At 34.3% G+C, this 27,140-nt stretch overlaps 2 protein-coding genes across 3 annotated transcripts; both read right to left on the bottom strand.

The window, feature by feature from the left end:
- Positions 1 to 5,134: 5,134 nt before the first annotated feature.
- Positions 5,135 to 26,862, bottom strand: OR52N4 (olfactory receptor family 52 subfamily N member 4). Of its 2 annotated transcripts, XM_063710628.1 has the most exons (4): positions 26,809 to 26,862; positions 25,029 to 25,064; positions 12,287 to 12,318; positions 5,139 to 6,400 (listed from the first exon to the last, which is right to left on the bottom strand). In XM_063710628.1, the coding sequence occupies exon 4, from the start codon at positions 6,350 to 6,352 to the stop codon at positions 5,387 to 5,389; it is 966 nt and encodes a 321-aa protein (XP_063566698.1). In that variant the 5' UTR covers positions 6,353 to 6,400; positions 12,287 to 12,318; positions 25,029 to 25,064; positions 26,809 to 26,862; the 3' UTR covers positions 5,139 to 5,386. The 2 variants fall into 2 exon arrangements, with proteins under 2 accessions (XP_004050611.2, XP_063566698.1); XM_004050563.4 differs by lacking the exons at positions 12,287 to 12,318; positions 25,029 to 25,064; positions 26,809 to 26,862 and having other exon boundaries at positions 5,135 to 6,406.
- Positions 23,576 to 24,600, bottom strand: OR56B1 (olfactory receptor family 56 subfamily B member 1). Its single transcript, XM_019037087.4, is given in 2 exon segments — positions 23,576 to 23,847; positions 23,850 to 24,600. Coding segments are annotated over 2 exon segments (966 nt in total). The 5' UTR covers positions 24,544 to 24,600.
- Positions 26,863 to 27,140: the final 278 nt, after the last annotated feature.

Below are 27,140 nucleotides of genomic sequence, written 5' to 3'. Positions count from 1 at the left end.
TTATGACCAGTGCAGAGAAACTCAGGGACCTGCTTAAGTGGAGGAAAAGTCTATTCCCTAGGGTTGTAAAACCCAATTAGCCTAAAGCAAGTCAAATCTAGGGCGTGGATGTAATTAGGAACAAGTCACATCATTTTGCTAAAAATCTTAATTTGGGTATGGTAGAGCTAGCTTTTATTAAATATAGGCATAAAAGGGTTAAATATCTAAATTTTATGATAATTTTCTCTTTGAGGAAGGCTTTGGGAAAGTTGTTTTTTTTTTTTTTTTAAGGAAAAGCACAATACAAAACCTCTTCCTACATTTTTAAGTTTTATACATACAGAAATTTCAGAGGGATTTTCTGTCAATTTGTATCTCTAGGACTTGTACAATATTGAGGAAAGCACTCCAAAAATAATTCAGGTAGTGAGATCTAGAGGACAAATAATACTAAGTAATTGATGAACAACCATAGGACAGAGGCTTAAAATTCTTGCATCCTCTTGTATTCAGCTTAGGTAGTCTGAGCTTCATTACACAAAAGGAAGGGAAGATGAGGTGCTTAGCTCTCTGATAGGTTGTAGAATAGCCTGATTCTCTCTGGGTAACCCTAGAAATAGTTTGCAGAAGAATTCAATTTGTCAACTCCATCCTACCTATCCCCTCTTCTAACCTCACACAAACATATGCAAATAAGAAATCCATATGATTTTATAATATTCCATAGTCTAAGCTTATCAATGCTTATGCATAGTGTACACAGCACGTCTTCCCCAACCATGTCACACAATTAACAGAAAACTTTCCCTTAATGCAAGCTAGATTCAGAACTACTTTATCTATTTCATAACAAAAATAGCAAACACTTATATGACAGAAATCATTCCTTGTGTCTTACATATTTTAAAAATTATCATTCATAATAACCTCCATTGTGTTAGGCACCAGTATCTTTACATCTTATAGATAAAGAAACTGATGCACATAAATTGTAAGAAACTTGCCTGATATCACACAGTATATGTTATAGCTGTACTTGGAATTCTCACGCTCCCATTGATCCTATCTACACAGTTCCGAGGCTTTTTCATATCTCTAAATGAATCAGACAGATGACTGTATTGTGAGAAATTATAAATTTTATTGATTTTTTTCAGGGAAGCAGCTCCATGCCTTATTGATTTTTTCTATTATTTTTCTGTTTTCAGTTTTATTGATTTCACTCTTATCTTTGTTGTTTTCTTTTTTCTACTTGCTTTGGATTTATAGTCTGACTTTTTCTATACTCTTGAAGTGGTAGCTGAGCGTATTGATCTGAGACTTTTAATTCTCCTAATATAATTATTTAATTTTACGAATTTCCCTCTTGGTAATACTTTTGCAGTGTCCCACACATTTTGATATGTTGAATTGTCATTTTTCTTCAATATAATTTTTTTTTGAGACACAGTCTTACTCTGCTGCCCCGGCTGATGTGCAGTGGCGTGATCTCGGATCACTGCAAACTCTGCCTCCCGGGTTCAAGGGATTCTCCTGCCTCAGCCTCACAAGTAGCTGGGATTACAGGCATGGGCCACTATGCCCGGCTAATTTTTTTTTTTTTTTTAATTTTTAGTAGCGGGTTTCACCATGTCAGTTAGGCTGGTCTCGAACTTCTGACCTCAGGTGATCCACCTGCCTCAGCCTCCCAAAGTGCTGGGATTATAGGCATGGGCCACTGTGACCGGCAATATATTTTTTAAAATATCCCTGACACTTCCTTTTTGACCCAAAGATTATTTAGAAATGTGCTGTTTAGTTTTCTACTGTTTGGAGATTTTCATTGCATATATATGCTACCATTATATATATATTATATATATACTACCATTATATATATATATTATATATATATAATGAATAATATATTTATTTCCAGTTTTACTTCATTTTATGTGGAAAATACACTCTGTATGCTTGAAATTATTTTTAAAAGTTTGGGTTTCTTTCATTGTTCAGTACAATTTAGGGGTATGTTCTATGAGCACTTGAAAAAAAATGTATTCTCGTCTTGTTGAGTAGCATGTTCTAGAAGTGTTTTTCAGATTATGTTGATTGTGTTATAAGTTCTTATATATCATTGCTAACTTTCTGTATAATTGTTTTTTTTTATTGTTAAGAGAAGTGAGTTAAAGTCTGTCCCTGAAGTTGCAGATTTTATATTCTTACTGTCATACAGAATGTACTGTGGGAATGTACTGTGGGAATGTACCAAAATTCATTTAACCCATCTGATGGTGATGGACATTTAGATATTTCCAGTTTTAAGTTTTATTCTACAAATCCTGTTGCAGTAAGCATTCTAATTGATGGGTTCTGGTAATTATATATTTACAGTTTTGTGTGAAATGGACCTGATGGTTATGCGTATCTTTATCATTACAAGATATGCAAAAAATAATTAGTTAAATTTACATACCTGCCAGTAGTATGACAGATATACTACAGAACAGGTAGAACAATTTTAAAAGAGTAATAAAAAAGAGAAAACAATCTTTCCAATATTCATATTCTCACCAATTTTTTGCTGTTGATTTTTGGAAGTTCTTTATATGTTTTAGATTTTAATCTTTTATCAGATATATGGTTTGCAAATATTATTTCCCATTCTGTAGGTTGCTCTTTTACTCTATTGGTTGTTTTCTTTGCTGTGCAAAAGCTTTTCAGTTTGATATAGTCCCATTTGCCTATTTTTGCTATTTTTCCTTGTGTTTTTAATGTCCTAACTAAGAAATCATAGCCAAGACCAATGTTATGAAATATTTCTATTTTGTTTTCTTCTAGGAGTTTTGTGGTTTTAGTTCTTTGGTTTAAGTCTTTGATCCACTTTGAATCTATTTTTGTATGTGGTGTAAGATAAGAGTCCAATTTCATTCTTTTGCATATGGATATTCAGTTTTCCCAAATTCATTTGTTGACAAGAATGTCTTTCCCCATTGTGTTTTCTTGCCACCCTTGTTGAACATCCATTAACCGTATGTGCATGGGTTTATTTCTGAGCTCTCTATTCCATTGGTCTATGTGTCTTAATACTGTGCTGTTTTAATTTATTACACTTATTTATACATACTGTTTTAATTGTTGTCGTTTTATAATATGTTTTTAAATAATGAGGTGCGAGGCCTTCAACTTTAAGATTGTTTTGGTTATTTATAGTCCTTTGTGGTTCCACATGAATATGAGCACTGCTTTTTTATTTCTATAAAAATTTTCATTGGGAATTAAATAAGGATTGCACTAAGTTCATAGTTACCTCATGCAGTATGAGAATTTTAACAGTAGCAAGTCTTCTAAAATGTGAACATAAAATATCTTTGCATTTATTTGCATCTTCTTTAAAAAAAAAGTTTTGTAGTTTTCAGTGCATAAATGTTTGCCTTCTTGGTTAAATTTATTCCAAAGTGTTATATTCTTTTTTATATTATTACTGTAAAAAAGATTGTTTTCTTAATTTCCATTTCACATTGTTCAAGATAGTGTATGGAAGCACAAGTGATTTTTGTGTGTTGTGTAGTTAGTAGATGCAAATTTTTTATCAAAACTGTATCTAGCCAACTTAACAATTTTGAAATAAGTAATATACATTACATTGACAAGTATAAAATATAAATACATGTTCCAAGATAAATATTTAAGATAAATACATCTTAAAGTATTGAGTGAGAAATTGGCAGATTAAGTTGTTTAGCACAATAAAATGTATTTAAATTAAAACACATAAAATCACTGAATAATGACATCTATTTTTAAGGAAACTAAAATATAACAAACGTGATGCCAAAATCACTGGGAGATAAACTGGAGGAGCAGGACATGGAAAATTGGAGTAGACCTGGAGAATGCAGGGGGAAAAAGGAGATATTGACCTAAGAAAGATAGTATGCCGTGAAGAATAAGTACGTGGAAAACAGTTCTCTGAACCTTAGCTTCCTTTAGGGAATCATTAGTTTTATAGCCAATACTTAAGACCATGACACTAAAGGAGAACACCTAGGAAGAGAATGTGGAAAACAAATCAAAGTTAAACAAAGTGTATTACATAAATGAAATATGTAGTGTCTCTGAAGTAAATAAAAATGACATAGTGTTTCAAGATATTGGAAATACTGAGTTGAAATCAATATTCCTGAGAGAGTGTGAGATGAGCAAAGGAGGAGGACTATTTAGTTTGTTAACATGGAAAAAAGCATTGGTGAAGTTGACAATAGCAATTTCAGATAACAACTGGGATAAGAGAAAGACAAACTAGGAGAAGAGTGATGTCAGGTTGAGGAAGTAAAGAGAATACTGACGACTTTTAGCTTTAGGATAGCAAATATTGAAATAGGGTGATACATGGAGGATAATAATATTTTAGTGGGTACTGCTGTTTGGCTAGCTTGTAAAATGCAACATAGTCAAGAAGGATTCACTAAGTGAGTAAATGCAATTTGACGACTATAGTTAACTAAATTTCAGGGAAGTACATGTTTTCTTCTCAGTTGGACACAGAAAAATAACAGTAAAAGTTGAGTTGATATTCCTTATATAATTGGCTTAGTTTATGAGACATTAATATGAAAGTACTATGTTCTATAGTTTCTCACTTGTTTTTTAATTTAGATAAATCTTAAATATTAGAAATATATACCTAATTTTCCTTATTAGATTCACAATTAGAGATAAAATGAAACAAGTAGATTTTGATCCCCTTTCATACAGGTCTTAGAAAAAAATTATACTGTTTTTTATTTTTGGTTAAGATCTCTACCTCTGTTTCCAGGCTCTGTGCTTTTTTAAAAGCCCCTTTAAAGAAAATGAAATATCCAATTATTCTGTTGTGAAATAATTATGTGACCTATTCAGCCTAACAATATTTTAGCTAGATGCTTAGAGACTTAAAACTCATTTTAGACTTTATGGGATACACTCTAGATTCTCCTTCAGGAAAATGTCATTGAAGAAACAGGTTTTTGGTAGTTATGAGAAATATATAGCACATGTTTTCTAGACAAAAGTAATAACTGGCTATTAATCTGAAATATTAATCTGAAAATTGTGATCATTGAAAAGAGGACTCACATAATCTCCTTCTACTTAGATTTGTCTTTTCATAAAAAATGGACTCGTTAGGTTTTGTCGAATAAAATATGGTTTAATTATTAGACTGGTCCTTCACATGAGTGAGAAGGTAAAAAATTTATAGAAATGTTGGTGGGCCTTCCAGTGATGTTGAGATTCCCAAGGTACTTACTGAGAATGCACCAGTCAACAAACTCCATTTTGTGATCAATACAGTACTTCCAGAAAGATTTTATGAACTCCTGCATAAGAGGCAAATAGAAGTAATTCTTTCCTTCTCTTCTCACTCCTGGCAAGTGTTCATTCACATGCTGTAGGATTTGGTATCCTTAGAACCTGAAAGGATCCTTATGACACAGTCTCGTATCTGTTTGGTTTTCACCCCATAGACAATAGGGTTCATAGTGGGTGGTAGGAGCAGATAAATATTGGCTACAATGATGTGGCAAGAAGGGGGGATTATGTGTTCCCCAAAGCGGTGGGAAAAGAAGGAGAAGAAAGCTGGAGTATAGGAGAAAACAATGGCACAAATGTGGGCAGTGCAGGTATTAAAGGCCTTCTGCCGAGCATCTGCTGAGGAGAGGCTGACCACTGCCCGGAGAATCATGGTATAGGAGACGGCGATACACAGTATGTCAAAGCCCCCAATCAGGAGGGCAACCATCAGACCATAGATGGCATTGACCTTGATATTACCACAGGACAGTTTGGCTACAGACATGTGGTCGCAGTAGGTATGGGGAAGTATATTGCCTCTGCAGTAGGGCAGGCGCTTGGTGAGGAAAGTAAAGGGAATAATGAGTAATACCCCTCTCAGGAAGGTGGCAGTCCCAGCCTTTGCAATAACAGGATTGGTGAGGATAGTTGAATAGTGTAAGGGGTAGCAGATGGCCACATAGCGATCCAGGGCCATAAGCATAAGCACCCCAGACTCCATCCCTGTGAAGGTGTGGATGAAGAACATCTGGACAAGGCATTCATCAAATCCAATGTCCTTGAGATGAAACCAGAAGATGCAGAGGGCTTTAGGGATTGTACTAGAGCACATAACAAGGTCAGTAAAGGAAAGCATGGCCAAGAAGTAGTACATGGGTTTGTGCAGGGCATCCTCATAGTGAATGAGGTAGAGGAGTCCACAATTCCCTACCATAGCCACAACATACATAGAGCAGAATGGGAAGGAAATCCAGAGTTGTGTGTCTTCCAGTCCTGGGACTCCATTCAGAATAAATGAAGCTGGTATTAGGTCTGTTTTATTCAGTGTTAGCATGATAAGTCTGGTAGGTTATGAAATAGCTCAAAATTTGTCTGGGTTTTCCTAGAGTTAAAAAAAAAAACGAGAAAATATAGGTTATTTTTACTGTCTCCCTCTCCCCCAACTTTTAAAAATTCCATAATGCATTTTAATGGTCCAACAACCAAATTTCTGAGTGCCAAGAAATAATTTTGTCTGTCTGTTTAGTTTTATTGATTAATTTATTGATTCAGTAAAAAATTCTTATTGGGCAGTCTAAGTTTTCAACACAGATGCCAATCAAACATCAATTATTTTATAAAAAGACATATTCCCAATCTCATAGATTTATAATCAAGTATAATTCTGACTTTTCAAATGGTGTTTTTATTAGAATATCTTAACTATAACTATACTCTTCTCAATATAGATATAATTTTAAAGAAGAGTCATTTGATTACCTCACTGATGATCTGAGAGATGAGATGTTGACTTTTTAATTTTTATTCTTAATGACTGACTGATATTTATTCTTGGGTACTCAGGCACTGTTCAAAGAATTTTGAAATTTTAATTAAATTATTACTCAATGAAGCTTGGGGTCTCAAAAATTAGTAAATTTATTGGGTGTCTATAGTCAATAATAATTTAATTGTATGTTTTAAAATAACTAAAATAATATAATTGGGTTGTCTGTAACACAAAGGATAAATGTTTGAGATGATGGATACCCCTATTTACTTTACTGGGATTTTTTTTTTTTTTTTTTTTGAAACAGAGTCTTGCTTTGTTGCCCAGGCTGGAGTGCAGTGGCGCGATCTTGGCTGCAACCTCCACCTCCCGGATTCAAGCAATTCTCCTGTCTTAGCCTCCCGAGTAGCTGGGACTACAGGCACATGCCACCACGCCCAGCTAATTTATGTATTTTTAGCAGAGATGGGGTTTCACTATATTGGTCAGGTTGGTCTCCAACTCCTGACCTCAGGTAATCCACCCACATCAGGCTCCCAAAGTGCTGGGATTACAGGCATGAGCCACTGTGCCCGGCCCTTTAAAGGGATTATTACACATTGTATGCTTCTATCAAAATATCTCATACACCCATAAATATATACACCTACTATGTGCCCACAAAGATTTAAAATTAAAAAAGTCAATGAAGTTTTGATTCAATATTTTCACTTTTCAAGATATCTTTCTTGTTCTTTATGTATCTAGTCAACACAAACTAGAAGATATCCAAATGCATACATACACAAAATATATAAAGTACTTCAACAACATCAGTAAGAAAAAGTTGCAGGAAGAAACATACACTTCAAAAGAGAAGTAAAAGTGCCAATGAACAGGTAAATAGGCACAAACTTTTATATTAATCAGAAAAATAAGTAAAAATTGTATCTCTCATGACAAAGCACCTTTTTTTGGTATGTAGTGACATACCAAACAGGACAGCTAAAATGAAAAGAACTAAAAATACGAAGCATTGGCAAAGATGTAGAACAACTGGAACTCTCATTTACTCCTGGTAGACATGTAAATTAGAACAACTGTTTATTGGATATCTCATAATGATAAACATACACATGACCACCATTGCCATTTCCAACAAAACTATGTATATATATTTACTAGAATACATCAATTAGAATGCTTATTGAAACATGATTTGTAGTATAGCCTAAAACTGGAAAAAACCTAAATGTTCATCAACATCAAATGGGTAAATAAATTTTGGTACATTCCCACAATGAAATACCACGTAACAATAAGAATAAACAATCTATGACTATATGCATAATATAGACGAATCTCACAATATGTGTTAATTTTTTTTAGAAAGACTTAAAATAGATGTAACATCTTGTGATCTTTAAATGAAATACAAAAACGGATCAAATTATTCTGTGCTATTAGAAATAGAAAAATCTTTTTAAAAAGTGAGAGAGAGTGATAACTGAAAGGCAGTATGTGGTAGAAGGGTGCTGTTAGTTGCTGGTCATATTCTCTTACTTGATTTGGTTGTGAGATATACAAGATTCAGGTTGTAAAAATCAATCAACATGTAATTGGATTAATTGTAAAATTGCATATGTATGTTAGAATTTATAATAACAAAAATTAAATTGCCAAGAGGATTAAAGGACGTAATATGTTAAAACATGCTACCACATTTTAAGTGCTCAATACCCATATTTGTATTTTCTTCTCAGGCTGGCAGCCATTTTGGCAATGCTTACAAAAATTAACACCGTAGGAATCATGAGTGCCACCAAATGAACTCTCTTTTGTGCACCATCAGAGGAGGTATTCATCCTAACCTCCATTAATAAAATACACTGTTTTAAGATTAGCATCTGATAGGAAGTACAGTCACATGTTCTGCCTTATTGGGTAAGATGAAGAGGACAGATCAGATTTATCAAAAGGCAACTTGTTTTGAAAATAGTAGAAAAACACAGGTTAAACTTGTTAATAGGCATGCTCCTCAAAGATATGTCCTCAAGTCATTACAAAATGTTAGCGTTATACTGGGTGTCATAGGAGCACCTGTGTGTCTAACCTAGCCTCAGGAGATGCTCCTAGAGAAGAGGACAGATGCTTCCAGACCTGGAGCATGATTAGAATTCTGACAGGTCAAAGTGATAGGAACAGCATTTTCTTCTGTTGCCGTTTGCTGTTTCCTACTCATATCGCACTGACATTCTCAGCTTTGTGATAGGCAAACCTGTATCTCCTTGGTGCTCCCTTTGCCCACTCCCCTCAAATGTAGCTAATCCCTATACATTCTTCAAGCAGAACCATCATCAGGAGGTCTCAAATGTCCTTTGGACATGATAGCGACCCATCCTTTAAATTATTTTAAGATAATGTAGCTACCAATAGCCTTGACTAGGGGTAAGAAATTGATTTGTTCAAACAATTATTCTCTTTAATTATATTTCCCTCATGATATTATGAAAATCAACTTATATTTAGGAATTCTCCAAAATTCAGTGAAATCACCGATGTAAGGACAGTGTCTGGTAAAGCATCCTCAGAGCCGAGCAAATCAAATCTCTCATATTAGATACTCAATAAATGTCAATTTTAAAATAAATAAATAAATAAATAAATGAAAAAGTGAATGACTCACCCGAAACACTTTATTTTGATAATTATTAAATTATAATCTAAGTATTATTAGATTGGTGCAAACATAATTGCGGTTTTTACCATTAAAAGTAACGGCAAAGCCACAATTACTTTTGCACCAACCTAATATTACTTGGAATGTATAAAAGAAACCACTAGAAGGAAAAAAAAGAAAGTTTTACTTAAGATTACTAGAAGAGATAAACAACATAAGGCATCTCTCTCATAAAGTAGAGAAACAGAGAATACAAAGTGGAAAAAAAAAGATGACAAAGGCAGAACAAACATTGGTTTTGGATATAAAAATAATTTAAACTTCCCATCAAGTTGAAATAATTCCAACTAATTTTTAAAAATTATATATGCAGTATAAGATTTCATCAGAATGAAAATTACACACAAAGGTTTAAAAATATATACAAACATAATATTTTTAGATAAACAGTGTACCTCATACTTAGAGAGGATATACTAATACTAGAAAAAAGAATTCAAAGCTAAAACACTCAAGTCAAGATCACTTTGAGAAGACAAAACGCTTAGCATTGTGTAATTACAGGTAATTGTACCAAATTGTTTTTTTTCCGAGTTTGATAAGGTTTTTCTATAACACAAGTAACGAAAAGCACTTAAATTCACATTCTCACTTTGTTGATATGGAAGGACAATGTTAATATGAGGACCTCCCAAAGTTACACTTACATTACATAGCAGCTTATAAACTCATTTTTAAATTTTTAATTAAGGTAAGTGAGTGGTTCAAAAATTGAAATTTTAGCTTAGGAATTTTCAGAAGTATGTTAATTATTATTTTGTAAAAGCATAAAAGATAGTCTTTTCAATACATGAAATGTTTTTCTGTGAACATCAAAATTACAGGATTCTGCCTTTCAGACAGAATTTATGAACTATGAATTTATATTTTATATTTGTAGTCACCATTATATTTTTCAGATTTTTTACACATACCTCATTTTTCAGATGTTTTGCAATATATTATTAAGCAAAATAACTGACAGTGACAGTGGCAATAATCCATTTATAAAACTACTTTTTCAATAATTTATAAAAATTTAGTATAAACTATTCAATAGTGTCACGATTCTTTTCTCCATGTCACTTTAATATATTGAACAGTGTCTTATTAAATGTGATGCTCAATGCTTGTTTTGGGCTATACATTGCTTTGTAAATAGCAGCTCAGGATGCACTTTTGCAGCTTTTCTTGGAGTTAAAGTGACCATTTCAAGTAATGGAAAATGCTATTTTTAATGTCTTAATGAATTATGTGTGGAAAGAACAATTACCTGGGTGGAGAAAAATATACTTGTAGATCTGTATTGAACCTGCACATATCCAAGTATGTGTTCATGGTTCCACTGCATGTGAAATAAGTATCCATGTGTTAGAAGTAGGTAGAGAAATTAGGGGAAGCATACATATCTCCTAAACCGAAAATAGAATAATTTGCTTCTGAGATTACATGCACACTTGTATCTAAATACTAGATAAATATTTTATTAGTATTTCCTATATTTTCTTGTTTTCGGCATACCTTTAGTCACTAAAACTGGCTTTATGCTTACACAACAATTTAGGTCCCATCTTCAACACATTTACAAAGCTCTCCAAGAACTACATAACTATCTAAGTATTATTAATAAGTACAAACGTATGCAATTTTCTTTCTAAAACATTTAAAATAGTTTGTACACATCAAAGTTTAATTTCTTCTGCAAAGAAAGTTGACTTTGCTATGCTGGGGTGTGGAAAGAGTCATTGGAAAAGTAATATTGATACATGTTATCTTCTATTTAACCTCATTATTAAACTCTGTAGGCCAATAAATTTGTTTTGTTTTGTTTTGTTTTGTTTTCGTTCAACCATCTCCAATCTAGTAGACCCACCTTCTCATATGAGGGTTGCTTGCTCCATGTAGATTAGATTTTGCTACTGCAAACACATGAAACAAAAGTCCTATCTCAGTCTTTCCAGGAAATAACCAAGGAAAATTAGACTATGATTTGGGGGAAGTAAAGGAGAGCAAGTAAGAAGCAAGAGTAATGGGTAAATATTCTCTAGCTAGTCTTTCATTTCTCCTTGTTGTGGGGGTAATCCACACTTGACTTCCACCACTAGTAAAAAAGGATTCCCATTTAAATAGAGAAATACACAGATAATCATAATCATTATAATTCACACTGAATTTTAATGCTTGATTTGGGAAAATAAATGTTTTCCAAAAGAACTCAACCTCACACAATGCTTCTTCCTTCCAACTATGTGATTGGAATCAATGACTTAGCTGGATAAATGATAAACAACTGAGATATACCCAAAGCTCCTCTTCACTTTATCTTGCTGACTACAGAAAATAAATTTTGTCACTATCCCCTCTTTTGCATATTTTTAGTACCTTCGTTTCTGGATAGCAGAACAGTGATCTGTAAACGCAATCTACTCCAGGTGTTAACAATCTTGGTCAAAAAAAAAATCACAATCCTAGAATTAATATATATATCCACAGCCATCAGCCTATAAATTCCTTTAAGTCTGAACTATTGAACTGAGCCTTAAAGAGAAATACATGTTATGTGTCCCAAGGGGATATTTAAGAATCTCAGAGACACAGAAGTTGGTGTGAGAATCAAGATAACCTCTATGGGAAGAGGAGAAAGAACAAGAACTTTCCATTCTCAGTGTCCAAATAATGATACGTATATAAGCAAATAATCCCATATGTGTGTGTTTGTGTATTAGAGTGTATATATGAGTCAGGGAGAGAATGAAAATGAACACAAGTTATTTTAATAAAGACTAGGATTTAATACTTACTGCAGATTAATGTTTTCTTCTTCTCCACTGCCCTGTGGGAAAGATATCAAAAGCACAGAAGTAGAGAATGTTTTGTTCATTCATAAACTAATCCATTTTTTAAATTTTTTTATATTAATGTATCATTTTACTCCTTTCAATTAACATTTATTTAGAACTTTCTGCTTTCCAAAGCAGGCTGGGAACTATGCAAATATGGCCCCTGGTTCAAAAAGTTTATTTTTTTAATAAAATTTTTACTTTTTCAAGTGAGAGAAATGAATTATGAATAGTTGGGTGTTCTAAAATGTAATCAAAAGTTTAAACTTATTACACTTATATATTAAATTAGGAAAAATTAGAGGAATATACAAACCTTGAAATAATCATCATTATGATACAATAATTAAAAATAACTAATTATTATTGCTAAAAATAACTGATTATAAATTATATCCATTTTATGAAGATAAAAATAATAACATATGCTAACTTGAAAAAACATAACGGTATTTATAAGGAAATTAAAAAGCACTCATAGTTCTAACACTTGAAGTTATGGTATAGATTTACCTTAATTAAAATCCTATATATGTATTGCCATGCATTAACTATATATGTTTTAACAAAAATCATCATGTTGCATTATAACATAAATATTACAATTTTAATTTAACATTATAAAACTAGTCCATTTCAAAACAGAATTACTATAGCTGATTAAAAGTTCATGTTAGATGTGTGTAATTTATGTAACATAGCTTGATCTTATATATGTAGATCCTTTCAAAAGAAAAATACGATAAATGAACATGGGTATGAAATTGCTATGACATTTCTTACCTGATATTTTCTCAAAATAGATTTTTATTATATATTAGGGTCCCCATTTATTCATGACAATAGTTATGTGCCAAGTTGATAAGATACAGTTGTCTAATTGTCATTTAACTATGCGACCTTAGTAAGTACACTGTATTTAAAAATTTTATATTATTGGTTTTAATGCATTGTGACAGTAGTTACTTGTGGCATTTTCCTTTATTTTTCTTTACAGAACTTGTTGATGGTATTGAGTGATCTCATTAACAAGAATAAGATCTGGATTGGTTTAATGTTTTACACGTGATTGAGAAGAATAAATATTGTCTACGACTGGGGTATAGGCTCAGTATATATTCACAAGAAATGCCTCATTTATTAGGTTTACCGATTTTTTGTATTCTTTTTTTAATTGTTGTATAAATTGTAGATGTTTATCATGTACAACACGATGTTTTGAAATATAATATATATACACATATATACACATACATTGTGGAAAGGCTAAATCAAACTAATTAACATATATGTTAACTCAATTGTCATTTTTGTGGTGAGAACATTTGAAATCTCCCTTATTGCCCAAGAATACACTACATTTCTATTACCTGTAGATATGATGCTGTACAATAAATTTCTTGAACTTATTCCTCCTATATAACTGCATTTTTGTTTTATTTTATTTTATTTATTTTTTTAGATAGGAGGTCTGTCTATTTTGCAAAGGCTGGTTGGCCTTGAAGTCCTGGTCACAAACGATTCCTTCCCCTCAGAATTCCAAATAGCTGGAACTAATTTTGTTACCTTTGACCAATGTATTTCAAATCCTCTCTCTCACCACTAACTCAGCTTCCCCAATAGCTGGGACTACAGGCTTAGCACCACCATGCCCCATATATATTTTTTTTTTTTTGGTATTTTTAACTAGAGACAGGTTTCACCATGTTGACCAGGCTGGTCTCCAACTCCTGGTTTCAAGTGATCCTCCCATCTCAGCCTCCCAAAGTGCTGGCATTATAGGCATGAGCCACTGTGCCCAGCCTATCTCACATTTTCTTTACCCTGTCATCCATTGATGTACATTTAGTCTGATTCGCTATCTTTGCTATTATGAATAGTGCTGAGATAATCATACAAATACAGATATCTTTTTTATGTAATGATTCATTTCCCTTATGGTAAATACAGAGTAGTGCAATTGCTGGTGGTTCTAATGGTTCAAATTGTGGTTCTAATTTTATTTATTTGAAAAATCTCCATACTGTTTTCCATAAAGGTTTCCTAATTTACATTCCCGCTCACAGTATATAAGTTTTCTCCATGACAAAATCTGTTGTTTATACACATTTTAATCACAGATATTCTGACTGGTGTAAGACAATATCTCATTGTGGTTTTAATTTGCATTTCTCTGATGATAAGCAGTATTCAGTATTTTTTCATATGTTTGTTGGCCACTTGTATATTTTCTTTTGAAAAGAAAGAACATATACATATGTTTGTGTCCTTTGCCCACTTTGGAATGGTGTTATTTGTGTTCTTGTTGAGTTGCTTGAGTTCCTTGTAGATGATGGATTTACTCCTTTGTTAGATGCATACTTTGCCAATATTTTCTCCCATTCTGTAGGTTGTCAGCTTACTCTCTTGATTGTTTCTTTTGCTTTGCAGAAGCTTTTTAGTTTAATTATGCCTCATTCATCTATTTTTGTTTTGATTGCATTTCCTTTCAACAACTTACTCATAAATTCTTTGCCTAAATATCCAGAAGAATTTTTCCTAGGTTTTCTTCTAGGATATTTATAGTTTTAGATCTTATGATTAAGTCTTTAACCTATCTTAAATTAGTTTTGGCATATAATGAGAGATAGAGGTTCAGGCTCATTCTTCTACCTGCAGCTATCCAATTGTTCAGTACCATTTATTGAATAGTGTGACGTTTCCCCAGTGTTTATTTTAGTGGCTTTGTCGAAGATCAGTTGGTCATAAGTATGTGGCTTCATTTCTGAGTACTCTATTCTGTTTTACTGATCTATGTGTCTTTACTTGTACCAAAGCTGGGTAAGGACACAACAAAAAAGAAAATGTTGTTACCATGCATTTTGATTACTATGCTGTTTTGGTTAATATAGCATTGTAGTTGAAGTCAAGTAATGTGATGTTACCTGATACCATGCTGTTTTGGTTACTATAGCATTGTAGTTGCAGTCAGGTAATGTGATGCTTCCAGATTTTTTTCTTTTTACTTAAGATTGCTTTGATTATTTGGCTCTTTTTTGGTTCCATGTGAATTTTAGAATTGCTTATTCTAATTCTGTGAAAAATGATATTGGTAATTTGATAGGGATCACATTGACTGTGTAGATTGCTTTGGGTAGTATGGTCATTATAACAATATTGATTCTTCCAATTCATGAGCATGAGGTGATTTTTCATATTTGCGTCATCTAAAATTACTTTCATCAGTGTATCATAGTTCTCCTTGTAGAGATCTTTCACCAGCATAGTTACATGTATTCCTAGATATTGTATATTTTTTTCTAGATATTAATGAAATTGAGTTCTTGATTTTGTTCTCTGCTTGATTGTTATTGGTGTATAACAACGCTACTGATCTTTGTACTTTGATTTTATATCCTGAAATGCTACCGATGTCACTTTTCAAGTCTAGGAGCCTTTTGGATGAGTCTTTAGGGTTTTCTACATATAAGATCATATCATCAGCAAATAGAGATAGTTTGACTTTCTGTTGTTAAATTTGGATGCCTTTTATTTATTTCTTTTCCCTGATTGCTCTAGAGAGAGCTTCCAATATCATGTTGAATAGGAGTGGTGAACATGGGCATCTTTGGCTTGTTCCAGTTGCTGGGAGAAATGATTTCAACTTTTGCCCATTCAATATGATGTTGACTGTTGGTTTGATGTATATGGCTTTTACTATTTTTTAAATATGTTCCCTCAGTGCCTAGTTTGTTAACAGTTTTTATCATGAAGAGATGATGAGTTTTGTCAAAAGCTTTTTCCACATGTGTTAAAATGATTATATGGTTTTTGTTTGTTTGTTTGTTTTTGAGATGGAGTCTCACTCTGTTGCCCAGGCTGGAGTGCAGTGGCACAATCTTGACTCACTGCAACTTCTGCCTCCCAGGTTCAAGAGATCCTCCAATCCTCCTGTCTCAGCTCCCCTAGTAGCTGGGATTACAGGCATGTGCCACCATGCCCAGCTAATTTTTGTATTTTTAGTAGAGACAGGGTTTCGTCATGGTGGCCAGGCTGGTCTCGAACTCCTGACCTCAGGTAATTCACCCGCCTCAGCCTCTCAAAGTGCTGGGATTACAGGCGTGAGCCACCATGCCCAGTCTTTTGTTTTTAATTGTGTTATGCCCGTATGTTAGGCCTCAGGGGCATATGGGCATGCATTTGTTGAACCACTTTTGCATTTGTTGAACTACCTTTGCACCACTGGAATATGACCCACTTGATTGTGGTGCATTATCTTTTTAATGTCCTGTTGGATTGTCTTGTAGTATTTCGCTGAAGATTTTTGTATCAATTCTCATCAGGAAGATTGGCCTGTAATTTTCTTTTTTGTTGCGTCCTTACCCGGCTTTGGAATCAGGGTGAAACAAGCATCATAGAACCAGTTAAGGAGGATTCCCTCCTCTTCAATTTTTTGAAACAGCGTCAGTATGATTATGACTAAATCTTCTTTATATGTCTGGTAGAATTTGATTGTGAATGCCTCTGGTCCTAGGCATTTTTTGTTAGAAGATTCAGTTGCACTACTTGTTATTGGTCTGGTCAGTATTTCTACTTTTTCTTGATTGAATCTTAGGAGGTTGTATGTTAACCAGAATTTATCCGTCTTTTTTAGGCTTGCTAGTTTGTACCCTCAGAGATGTTCATTATAGTCTCTTATAATCTTTTATATTTCTGTGGCATCATTTGTCATATCACTTTTATTGTTTCTGATTTTGTTTGTTCAAATTTTCTTTTTCCTTCATTAATCTTGCTGTGGTCTATCAATTTTGTTTATCTTTTCAAAGAACCAACTTTCCATTTTCTTTATCTTTGTATTTTTCTGTTTCAATTTCACTTATCTCTTCTCTGATATTTGTTCTTTATTTTCTTATCCTAGCTTTGGGTTTTAGTTGTTCTTATTTTTCTGGTTCCTTGAGGTACAATGTTAGAGTTTTAAATTAAAATCTTTCTATATTTTTAATGTCAGCATTTAATGCTATAGACTTCCCACTTAAAACAGCTTTTGCCATTTCCCAAATGATTTAGTATATTGTGTCTCTATTTCATGTGTTTCAATGTTTAAAAAATTTCTGCCTTGATTTTGTTGTTTATCCAAAGATTATTCAGAAGCAGGTTGTTTGATTTCCAAGTATTTGTATATTTTTGAGACTTCCTTTTGGTATTCATTTTTAGTTTAATCCACTGCGGTCTAAGAATATGCTTGATATTATTTCAGTTTTTAAAAGTTTATGGAGACTGGCCTAGCATTTGAGCAATTTTTGAGACTGTTTCATGTGCCAACAGAAATATACAGAAATGTATGTTCTGTGATTGTTGGGTAGAATGTTCTGTATATGTCTGTTTAGCATTTAATCTAGAGGGCAATTTAAGTTCAGAAGGTTTTTTTGGTTGATTTTTTTGCCACAGTGATCTGTCTAGGGTGGTCACTGGTGTATTGTAGTCCCCTCCTGTTATTGTATTGTTTCTACCACTTTACTTAGGTCCAGTAGTATTTGTTTTATGAAACTGGTTGCTCTGATGTTGGATGCATATATGTTCAGAATTGTCACATTTTATTGAATTGATTTCTTTAACATTGCACAATGTCTTTCTTTGTCTTATTTCACTGTTGTTTATATAAAGTCTGGCTTATATAAGTATAGCTAACTACTCTTGCTTGCTATTGTTTTCCATTTGTGTGAAACATCTTTTTATACCTTTTTGCTTTGAGCCTGTGAATGTCTGTGCTCATTGGGTGCATTTTAATAGGCAGCACATGGTTGAATATTGTTTTTAATCCATTTTCTCAGTTTATATGTTTTAAGTGGAGCATTTAGTACATTCATGTTCAAGCTTAATATTAATACATGAGATTTTGTTCTTGTCATGATGTTCATTGTTACCTAATTGCTTTGTAGTCCCATTTTTGTGGTTGCTTTAGAAGATCTATGAGTTTTTTACTTTCACTTGTTTTTTTATTGTGGCAAGTATCACCCTTTTATTTTCTTGTTTAGAACTCCTTTGTGAACTTCTTGTAGGGCCAGCAGAGTGGTGACACATTTCCTTAGTGTTTGCTTATCTGGGAAAGCCTTATTTCTCCTTCATTTACAAAGCTCAATTTAGCAGAACACAAAATTTTTAGCTGGTAGTACTTTTGTTAAAGAAGACTAAAAATAGTACCCCAGTCCCTTCTGGCTTGTAAGATTTCTGTTGAGGAGTACTTTGTTACTCTGACGAGATTTATTTTATAGGTGTTTTGATGTGCCTCTTTTGCTGCTTTCAGGATCTTTTCCTTCATATTGGCTTTAGATAGTCTGATGCCTATATGCCTTGGTGATATTCATCTTGCAAAGTATTTTTCAGGTGTTCTCTGAGTTTCTTGTGTCTGGATATCTACACCTCTAGCAAGACTAGAGAAATTTTCCTAATTATTTCCTCAAATAAGTTTTCCAAACTTTTTATTTATTTCTCTTCTCCCTCAGGAATGCCTATACCTCAGAGGTTTTATCATTTTACATAAACCTATGTTTCTCAAAGCCTTTGTTCATTTTTTAAATTTTCCTTCCTTCCTTCCTTTTTTCTTTTTTTCTTTCTTCCTCTCTCTCTTTCTTTTCTTTCTTTCTCTCTCTCTTTCTCTTTCTCTCTCTTTCGTTCTTGTTTGCTTGCTTTCTTCTAGGTTAATTTAAAAACCCGACTTCAGTCTCTGAAATGTACTATTCTGCTTGGTCTCATTTAAAGCTTTCAACTGTATTTTGTAATTCCTTCAGTGAATTGTTGGTTTCAGAAATTCTGTATTTTTTAAAATATCATCTACCTGTTTTTCAGCTCCTCCATTCCTGCTTTCTTGTGATTGCAGATGTTAGGCGTCACCCTTGTTGGCTGCCTATTAATTTGCTCTTAAGGACACCATTTCCATAACTCCCTACAGGTGAAGCCTCTTTGGCAGCTAGTTTACCCTTGCTGGTTTTTAAGTAATTGCTGTCCCCTGGCTTCTGGCAGTTATTTGCCTCAACTTGCTATCTGTTACTTCAAAGGTCTATCACCCCCACAACTACTAGACAATCCAGCTCTTTGACTGTCTCTCCTATGCTCACACCTGCTCTGAAAAAGAGAGCCGTAGCTGAACATTTTAGTAATACTGGTGCCCCCACTCATTTCTGCATTCATTGGTGAATGTTGTGTTTTCTGGGGCGTTCCATAGAACATACTTCTCTGGTGACTCTTTTGGCCTCATATAATATGTCGATTTCAGCATCCCCAGCTGCTTCATCTTTGCATTGCCCAAGTGCAAAGCAATGCCCAACTGCCAGGGCAGCTCAGGCATTACCACTTGACTCATCATCGTCCATCACATTCTCTAGGCTTCTAAGAGTCACTGTCACAGTGAGTCTGACCCATCTCCAGGAATTCTGACCAGGGTGTTCAATACAGTGTCCACAATAATTTTCCCAAGTCAAAAAATTATTGCTTATTCTCTATGTTCTTATGTCTTAAGATCTTATCCTCTTGATTAAGCTCCCTTAATTTTCAATCCCCTGGATTCTTGCAGCTTGTTCGTGCTGTAATCATACTGGAATTTAACCTTAGTTACCAGCCTGACAATCTAGAGTGGGCAGTAACAATAGTCTTGTATGAGAGAAACTTCTTTATTATCTTCCTGCATAAACTCCTTTATTATCTTCCTGCATAAACTTCTTTATTATCTTCCTGCATGAGAGTGTTAGCTCTCATGTTATAAATAAAGGAGTGAGCTAGTTTGCAAAATACATCTTCAAGGTCATCCATTCAGATATCCACATCCCATGTTTCATTGCCCCAGATTTTCTCAACCAGAGTGCACACCTTGGTATAATAGTTCTGTCTTGTTAAGTATTAAACAATCATGGAGTTCTGAGACGCAATTTTCTTTTTCTTCTTTTCTTTCCTTTTATTTCTTTCTTTTAATACAGTGGTTCCATCTTGGCTCACTGTGCGCTCCACTAGGCTGGAGTGCAGTGGCACTATCTTGGCTCACTGCAAGCTCCACCTCCCATGCTCAAGCGATTCTCCCACCTCAGCCTCCTGAGTAGCTGGAACTATAGGCACGTTCCACCACACCTGGCTAATTTTTGTATTTTTTGTAGAGACGGGGTTTCCCTCGCTGCCCAGGCTGGTCTCAATCCTGGGCTCAAGGGACCTCCCTTCCTCAACCTCCCAGAATACTAGGGTTAGAGGCATGAGCCACTGCACCCAGCTGAGACTCAAATTTCATGCCCAAGTGTACTCCCCAGCTGTTGTTACCCTTTTTACTTCAGGAGATAAGAGCATCTTTACAAGCTTTGCAATCTATCACACTTCATTTTTACTATTTGTTAACTGCCTTCATTTTGTCATTAGTACTCTACGTGGTTTCCATATAGCATAGCAGTAATCAGTCAACTCCACTATCCTTCCTGCCATTGTCCACCCCTCCGCATACCTTTCAAATGCCTTAAAGAGTTGAACCAGCCAGGGCATTTCCCTCCACAAGGGTGTTTTGTCACATTACGATTGGTAAAATTTTCAACAATTGAGTCAATTCCTTGTACTAGGGGATTAAATGTGTCCTGTATTGTATCATTTCACTCCTATTATGATCTGTGTTGGGTTTAGTCCTCTACAAAGCAGACAACTAGATAGGACTAGTCATCAGATAGGTTTATTGGGGGGAAAATGTGAAATGTAAAGGATAAGAAGGGAGGAAAAGATTAAGAGAATCTTTAAACCATGATGCAGCTCTGACAACCAAGAAAAGAGAAAGAGAAGGAAAGATTGCCTAAGAAAAGTATCAGCCCTCAGTGCAGCTCTGAGAAAGTCTTAGCCAGGCCAGTTCAGAGTCCTCATGCAAAAGTTGACCATTAAAAGAGTTTCATTTCTGGCCAGAATGGCCTAGCACTCGTCCTCTTACTGTGTCTGGTCATTGTCTGGGAGCAGCCAAGGGAAGCATGAGCTTTGTGTGAAGGTGCAGATGCATCTAATGGTGTAGAAGCCAGAGGATGTCAGTCAACAATGCTACTTATATCAGGTTCCCTTGAAGGGACGTGTGAAAGGTGCACACACATTTTTAAATTTTTTAATTTTTCTAGGCTGTAATATGTAAGTTATTCCTGCTGGAATAACATGTCATCTCATTTAATTCCATTGAACTGCCCACTTATCATGGTTTTTTTTTTTTTTTTTGAGTCAGAGTCTCACTCTTTCACCTAGGTTGGAGTGCAATGGTGTGATCACAGCTCACTGCAGCCTCAAATTCCTGGGATCGGGCAGTCCTCCCACCTCAGCCTCCTGAGTATCTGGGACTATCAGCATGAGCCACCATGCCTGCCTAATTTTATTTTTATTTATTTGTATTTTTTATAGAGATAGGTTCTCACTATGTTGCCCAGGCTGGTCTCAAACTCCTGGCCTCAAGTGATCCTCCTACTTTGGCCTCCCAAAGTGCTAGGATTACAAGTGTAAGCCACTGTGCCCAGCTGATGATTCTTATTTAATATGAACACTATCTTCTTGTAACTTTATAGAAAATGTCAAACATAAATTTTCTTAAATTATCTTAATGTTCTCAACTATATTGTTAGTAAAAAAAAAAGTAGTCTTATGAATACAAAGGGCATGGAGTCTTTTCTCTTTATTAATTTTTAAATGAAAAAAATTGAAGTTTGTGTGAAAGGCCAGACTAATAAGAAAGATACATTACATTATTTTCATTTTACCTGAAAACTGATAGGGTTTACTTTTGAAATCTAACTGGAAGAGGAGTTGACATTATATAATGTATAACAGACTTTCTAGCAACTGGTATTCCTGCACCCAAAATTAATACTCATATTTCAAGGAATGTCCTAGCTATTTAATGGCATTAATCTGAGCATGTGTTTAATGGAAAGTAGCCTGGAAAAGATTGAAATACAAGACAATAATAGATTAAGCCTTATTTTGCCCATTCATTGTTTAGGACTATTAAAAAAAAAAGAAAGGAAAACTCTCAAAGTAAAAATTTCACAGGGAAAAAGTTCTATATCGACCTCCTGCCTGCAGTGTCTTTATATCTGATCATCTGAAGATTTTGCTGAAGCTGCCTACATTCTTATGTGGGTGTGGTAGTAGTAGTGGATGAGTAGCTATGGTAGAGATAGATGCTGGTGATATAAATAAAGCCAGTGAGTCAGTCAGGGTCTCAGAAAGGGGGGAAAAAAAAAGGCACAAAGAAATGTGAGTTTGAAGACAATTTAATGAAGTTGGTATTGAGTAGTAGGTTGTTTTAAGAAAACAAGTGGATATTAAAAAATAATGGATGCTGGGCACTCAGAGACTACTATCAGGAAGCCTTTATCAGCCCCGTGGCCTGAAGAAAGAAGACAAGATAAGCCTGTTACTATATTTCCATAAAAGCTGTAGCTGTAGCAGGTGGGTGGCCAGAGAAGGGACATATCCAGTGAAAACCCTAATGTCAAAGCAGGCTGGGAGTAGAATAATAAATAGCCCAAATGCTGTCTCCTCTTGAACTATAATCTGTCATGCATCACATTGGCTCAATTCAACTGAACACCGAAAGACAAAGGAGTTTGGGCTTACAATATGTGAAAGTCAGCCCTCCAGTTTACAGAGCAGTGCACAAAGGGCAGAGAGCAAATCTGGAGAGGCAAATGGCGTAAGCACCAGATCGTTCTAGATAGATGAATCTTTTGGGTTCTGTCTGTCCAAGCTGAGTCATCTCATATTCCACCTAAATCCTCATCATTGACTGATTTGGCTTTATCTGAATTATTTTCTTTTCCGACCTCTGTATTTCATATTACTGGAGTAATGCTTGTTCAGGCAGACTGACTTTGCTCCCAAGTTACAGCTAACAATGTGCAAGCATGACCTGTGATTCATGTCCCAATCACTCATTTCTCTGATTGAATGTATGTGTGTCTGTGTGTGTATGTGTGGGTGTGTGATTATATTCATTTTTATTTTAAGAGATAGATATCAATCATTAAGTTCTTTAAATCCAATTTGATTTGGCAGAAATTTCTTCCATATTCTCAAATATATTTAAATATTTAGCTTTTGTCAATATTTTAGGCTACTGTGATTTTTTGTATCTTTTCTGAAGCTTTCACAATTATTTACATACAAATATAAAAAGGGAATCCCAAAGGTATTCACTTACTCATTTATCCTCTTTGAAATTTTACTATCCAGTTTAGGAGAAGCTGAGGTTCATGTACATCACGGAGAAGGTCTCTAAGATCTTATTTCTTTTGTAAGGGCAAACAGCACCTTTTGGAAGACTGCCCTAAGTTCTTTGGTCTGAAGTGCATAAACTATAGGGTTGAGGGAAGGGGGGATGATGTTGTGCAACACATTAAGTAGAACTGGAATCAAAGTAGCCTTCATCTCTGTCAGATGAGTCACTGAAATCACTACAACAATAGTGTAAAAGAAAAGGATGAGGGTGAGATGTGAACTACAAGTGCTCAGGGCTTTGGCTGCAGCTTCAACTGAGTTCAATCTAAGTACAGAATCAAAATATATGACAGTATAATAAGACTTAGATCACTCCCCATTCCAAGCCATGCCAGAACCAACTGACAAATGCTGTTTGGCCTCCTGTCATCACAAGCCAGGCTTGTGACCCCAAGGTTAGAGCACAGGCAGTGTTCAATTTCATTCCTGGAGCAATAATCACGCTGTGCTGCAAGCACAGGCACTGGGATGACAAATAAGCCATTTCTCAGCAGCATGAACAGGGGAGCTTTTAAGATTAAGGAACTGGTGACAATTGATGGGTAGCGAAGAGGGTGACAAATAGCCACATATCTATCAAAAGCCATGCAGAGGAGGATACCAGACTCCATGCCCACAAAGAAGTGAATGGCATAAATCTGAGCAAAGCACTCAGGGAGGCTAATAACCTTGGCATCATACCAGAAGATGGCCAGGATCTTAGGGACGATAGTAGTGGCCAGACCCATGTCTACCACAGAGAGGATGCCAAGGAAAATATACATGGGCTGCTGTAAAGAAGGGTTCTGCCAGATGATGATGAGGATGAGGGTGTTTGCAGCAAGTGCTGAGAGATACAGTAGTGCCAGGGGCAGAGATAGCCAGTGTTGCCAGCTGTGATTGCCCGGGAACCCCAGCAGGATGAACTCAGAGACCTGGAATTTGGAGCTATTGGAGATTTTGAGAGATGCAGACATATGATTCATGATTCAACATGAATTTCAAATCTCTATTTGTATTGTTCTCAGTTATCACAGGTTGGAACCACCACAGAAATAAAATTGTAGTATTTTTCTAAGCCTTTCTTCATCTCTTTAGAAATTATATAGATTAAATGGATGTGCTTGTTTTCTTCATATTTATCTCAGTGTTACTTGAATTGATGCAGAGGTTTATTAACTAATAATAACTAGATTTTTTAAATGAAGAATTAGGGGAGATGAAATTTATAGCTGCATCATTTCAAGTTGATATAGATGTCCATTAATGTCTTACATAGCCTTTCAAAATTTTGATATCATGGACTTGTAAAGGTTTCCAGAAATAAATCATATTGAGGATTTGGGGATAGTTTTCTTTCATGTTCTACTTTGTATGCACTTCTGAGGAGGTTGCAAAAGAGTAGCTTAAAAGGAAGTTAGTGATTATGGCTGAATTTCTCCATGTGAGAAGTCATATAATGAAGACATACCTTAGTAAGTTTTTTTATAGTTGAATCTTAGAGAACCTATAAAGACATAAATACAGGATTTAGGTAAAACTAATAAGCTTTTAAAGATTACTGTGGTAACAACACAATATTAGATCAACTCTATTCATTTTTTAGTGAATACAGGCACAATGTTGTACAGGTGGTCTCTAGAACTTATTCATCTTGTACAACTAAAACCTTCTAACCATTGAACAGTAATTTTAACTTATTTAATAAACAAGAATTATTTGTCCGTAATGTTGAAGGAATTGCCATTCAATGCCCAAAAATCATGCTTAAAATTAGACTCATTATCTTTTCTACAACTTTGTTGTTATCCATTTACTTTTTATTCTGCATGGTGGCTCGACCAGACAAGCTTGAATCTAGAAAACTAACCTTCCCTTACTGCAAATAATTGCTTATCATATTGTTGATTTCTTTTCTTTATTTCATTCATATGCACTCTTTTTTTTAGTATGCTTTCTGCAACCTGCCTGAAGCAAATGTTTCTCATTTTCCATAATTCTTTCTTTCTGCTAGCAATCTGATCTTTCAAACACTGGTATTCCTTTGCTTAAAATAATTCATGGTTTCACATTTTCTTTCAAATACAATACTTTATTATTACAATCCTTTATTTATTTACCATTTATTATTTATTTACTATTACAATCCTTTATTTTGCATAAAACACTCTCAGATATGACTCAAACCGAAGTGAATATAATCTCTTGCTTTGAACTTCTTTGTATTCTACACTGCAGATACATATAATACTTATTCTATGCTAAAATTAGTAATTTTTCAAGGCATTTTATTTCCAATATTTTTGCCATGGTGGAAGCTATTGCAGGTTTATGAGTAAGAAACAAAAACTGGAAAGCTATGTTCAAAGTTTAAAATGTTATTTTTAATATATTAGTTATGGGTTTATTTTTGATATAATTATTAAATACCAAAAAAATCTGGAAGAAAATAAAATTCTTTTGTTGTATCAATTCTTATTAAAAACTAAATGTATTTCCTTTCAGAGGTTTCTTATTGCCTGTATGTTTGAATAAACATATACTCCCAAATGATGGAGTAAATCATCCTTCTTTAATGGTGAATGTAATTTGATAAAGAGTAAAATTATCTAAATGTATCCACAGAAAATTTCAATGACTAAAGAGCACAAACAATAATCGAGATAAAGCTAGTTTGAGCTTTTAGAGGAGAATTCTGAAGGGGTTCAACACAATAGTTTTATCCTGGATGCGTGGAGGTATGTAACCTATTTGATGTACAAGGCCTGGCATTTTTACTTAATACTCATTTATTACTTTACATCCTAATGTCACCTAACATTTTATCTTTGATGTTTTCTCTATTAAAACTTTTTTCTGATTTATATATGTGTGATACAATTAAGAGAAGAAGTATGTTTGAGCTCACAGAAAAAGAATTTTTAATTTTTTTTACAATTATGTTCCAGCATGACATAGAATACGATTCTGCTATATAAAACAGTTAATATATTAACCCTGAAGATAATCTGGCAGTGTTGTTTTTTGATTACAGACAAGGTAACTTCTAGTGCACCATGTGAGCCTTAATATTTTCTAATTCTGACTTCAACCTTTTTTGCAAAGGCCCTCCAATCCTCTATATGCTACTAAAGCAGAGAGAAATGTCAGTCTTTTTGCAGAATGTTGACAAAACAACATAATGTTTAGGATAAGCCATTGAACTCTCTGGAATTTAGCCAAAGTGACCATGAGAAGATTTTATCACTTACCTTGCTTATGAACACAGACTCACAGTCTGGGATCCTAGGCGTGGCAGAAGTTTTCTACTGGGCAAAGACAGAACTTTATGAGAAAGATGCTTTAACACAAGATAAAAATGTGTTGTCAGCTAAGATGTGGCACAGAAATTATAAACTTCTGAAATTTCTGGAGAGTAGTTAAGCAGCTCAGTGACCTAAGCATAATAGATCTCCTTTGCAGACATGATGAAAGACCTATAGAGAAAGCTGAATTCCTAGGATGTTAAATCCCACTAGAATAGAAAGCAGATTAGCTCAAAAACATGTATCCTATTAATGTAACCTAGGAATTTACATGAATA

Source organism: Gorilla gorilla, chromosome 9 (assembly GCF_029281585.2).
Source record: "Gorilla gorilla gorilla isolate KB3781 chromosome 9, NHGRI_mGorGor1-v2.1_pri, whole genome shotgun sequence".
Classification (NCBI taxonomy): domain Eukaryota; kingdom Metazoa; phylum Chordata; class Mammalia; order Primates; family Hominidae; genus Gorilla; species Gorilla gorilla.
This window is presented reverse-complemented; position numbering and strand designations above follow the sequence as displayed.

What these genes read in the sequence shown, in the direction of transcription:
- OR52N4 (XM_063710628.1), bottom strand. Translation starts at nt 6,352, where the DNA reads ATGCTAACACTGAATAAAACAGACCTAATACCAGCTTCATTTATTCTG.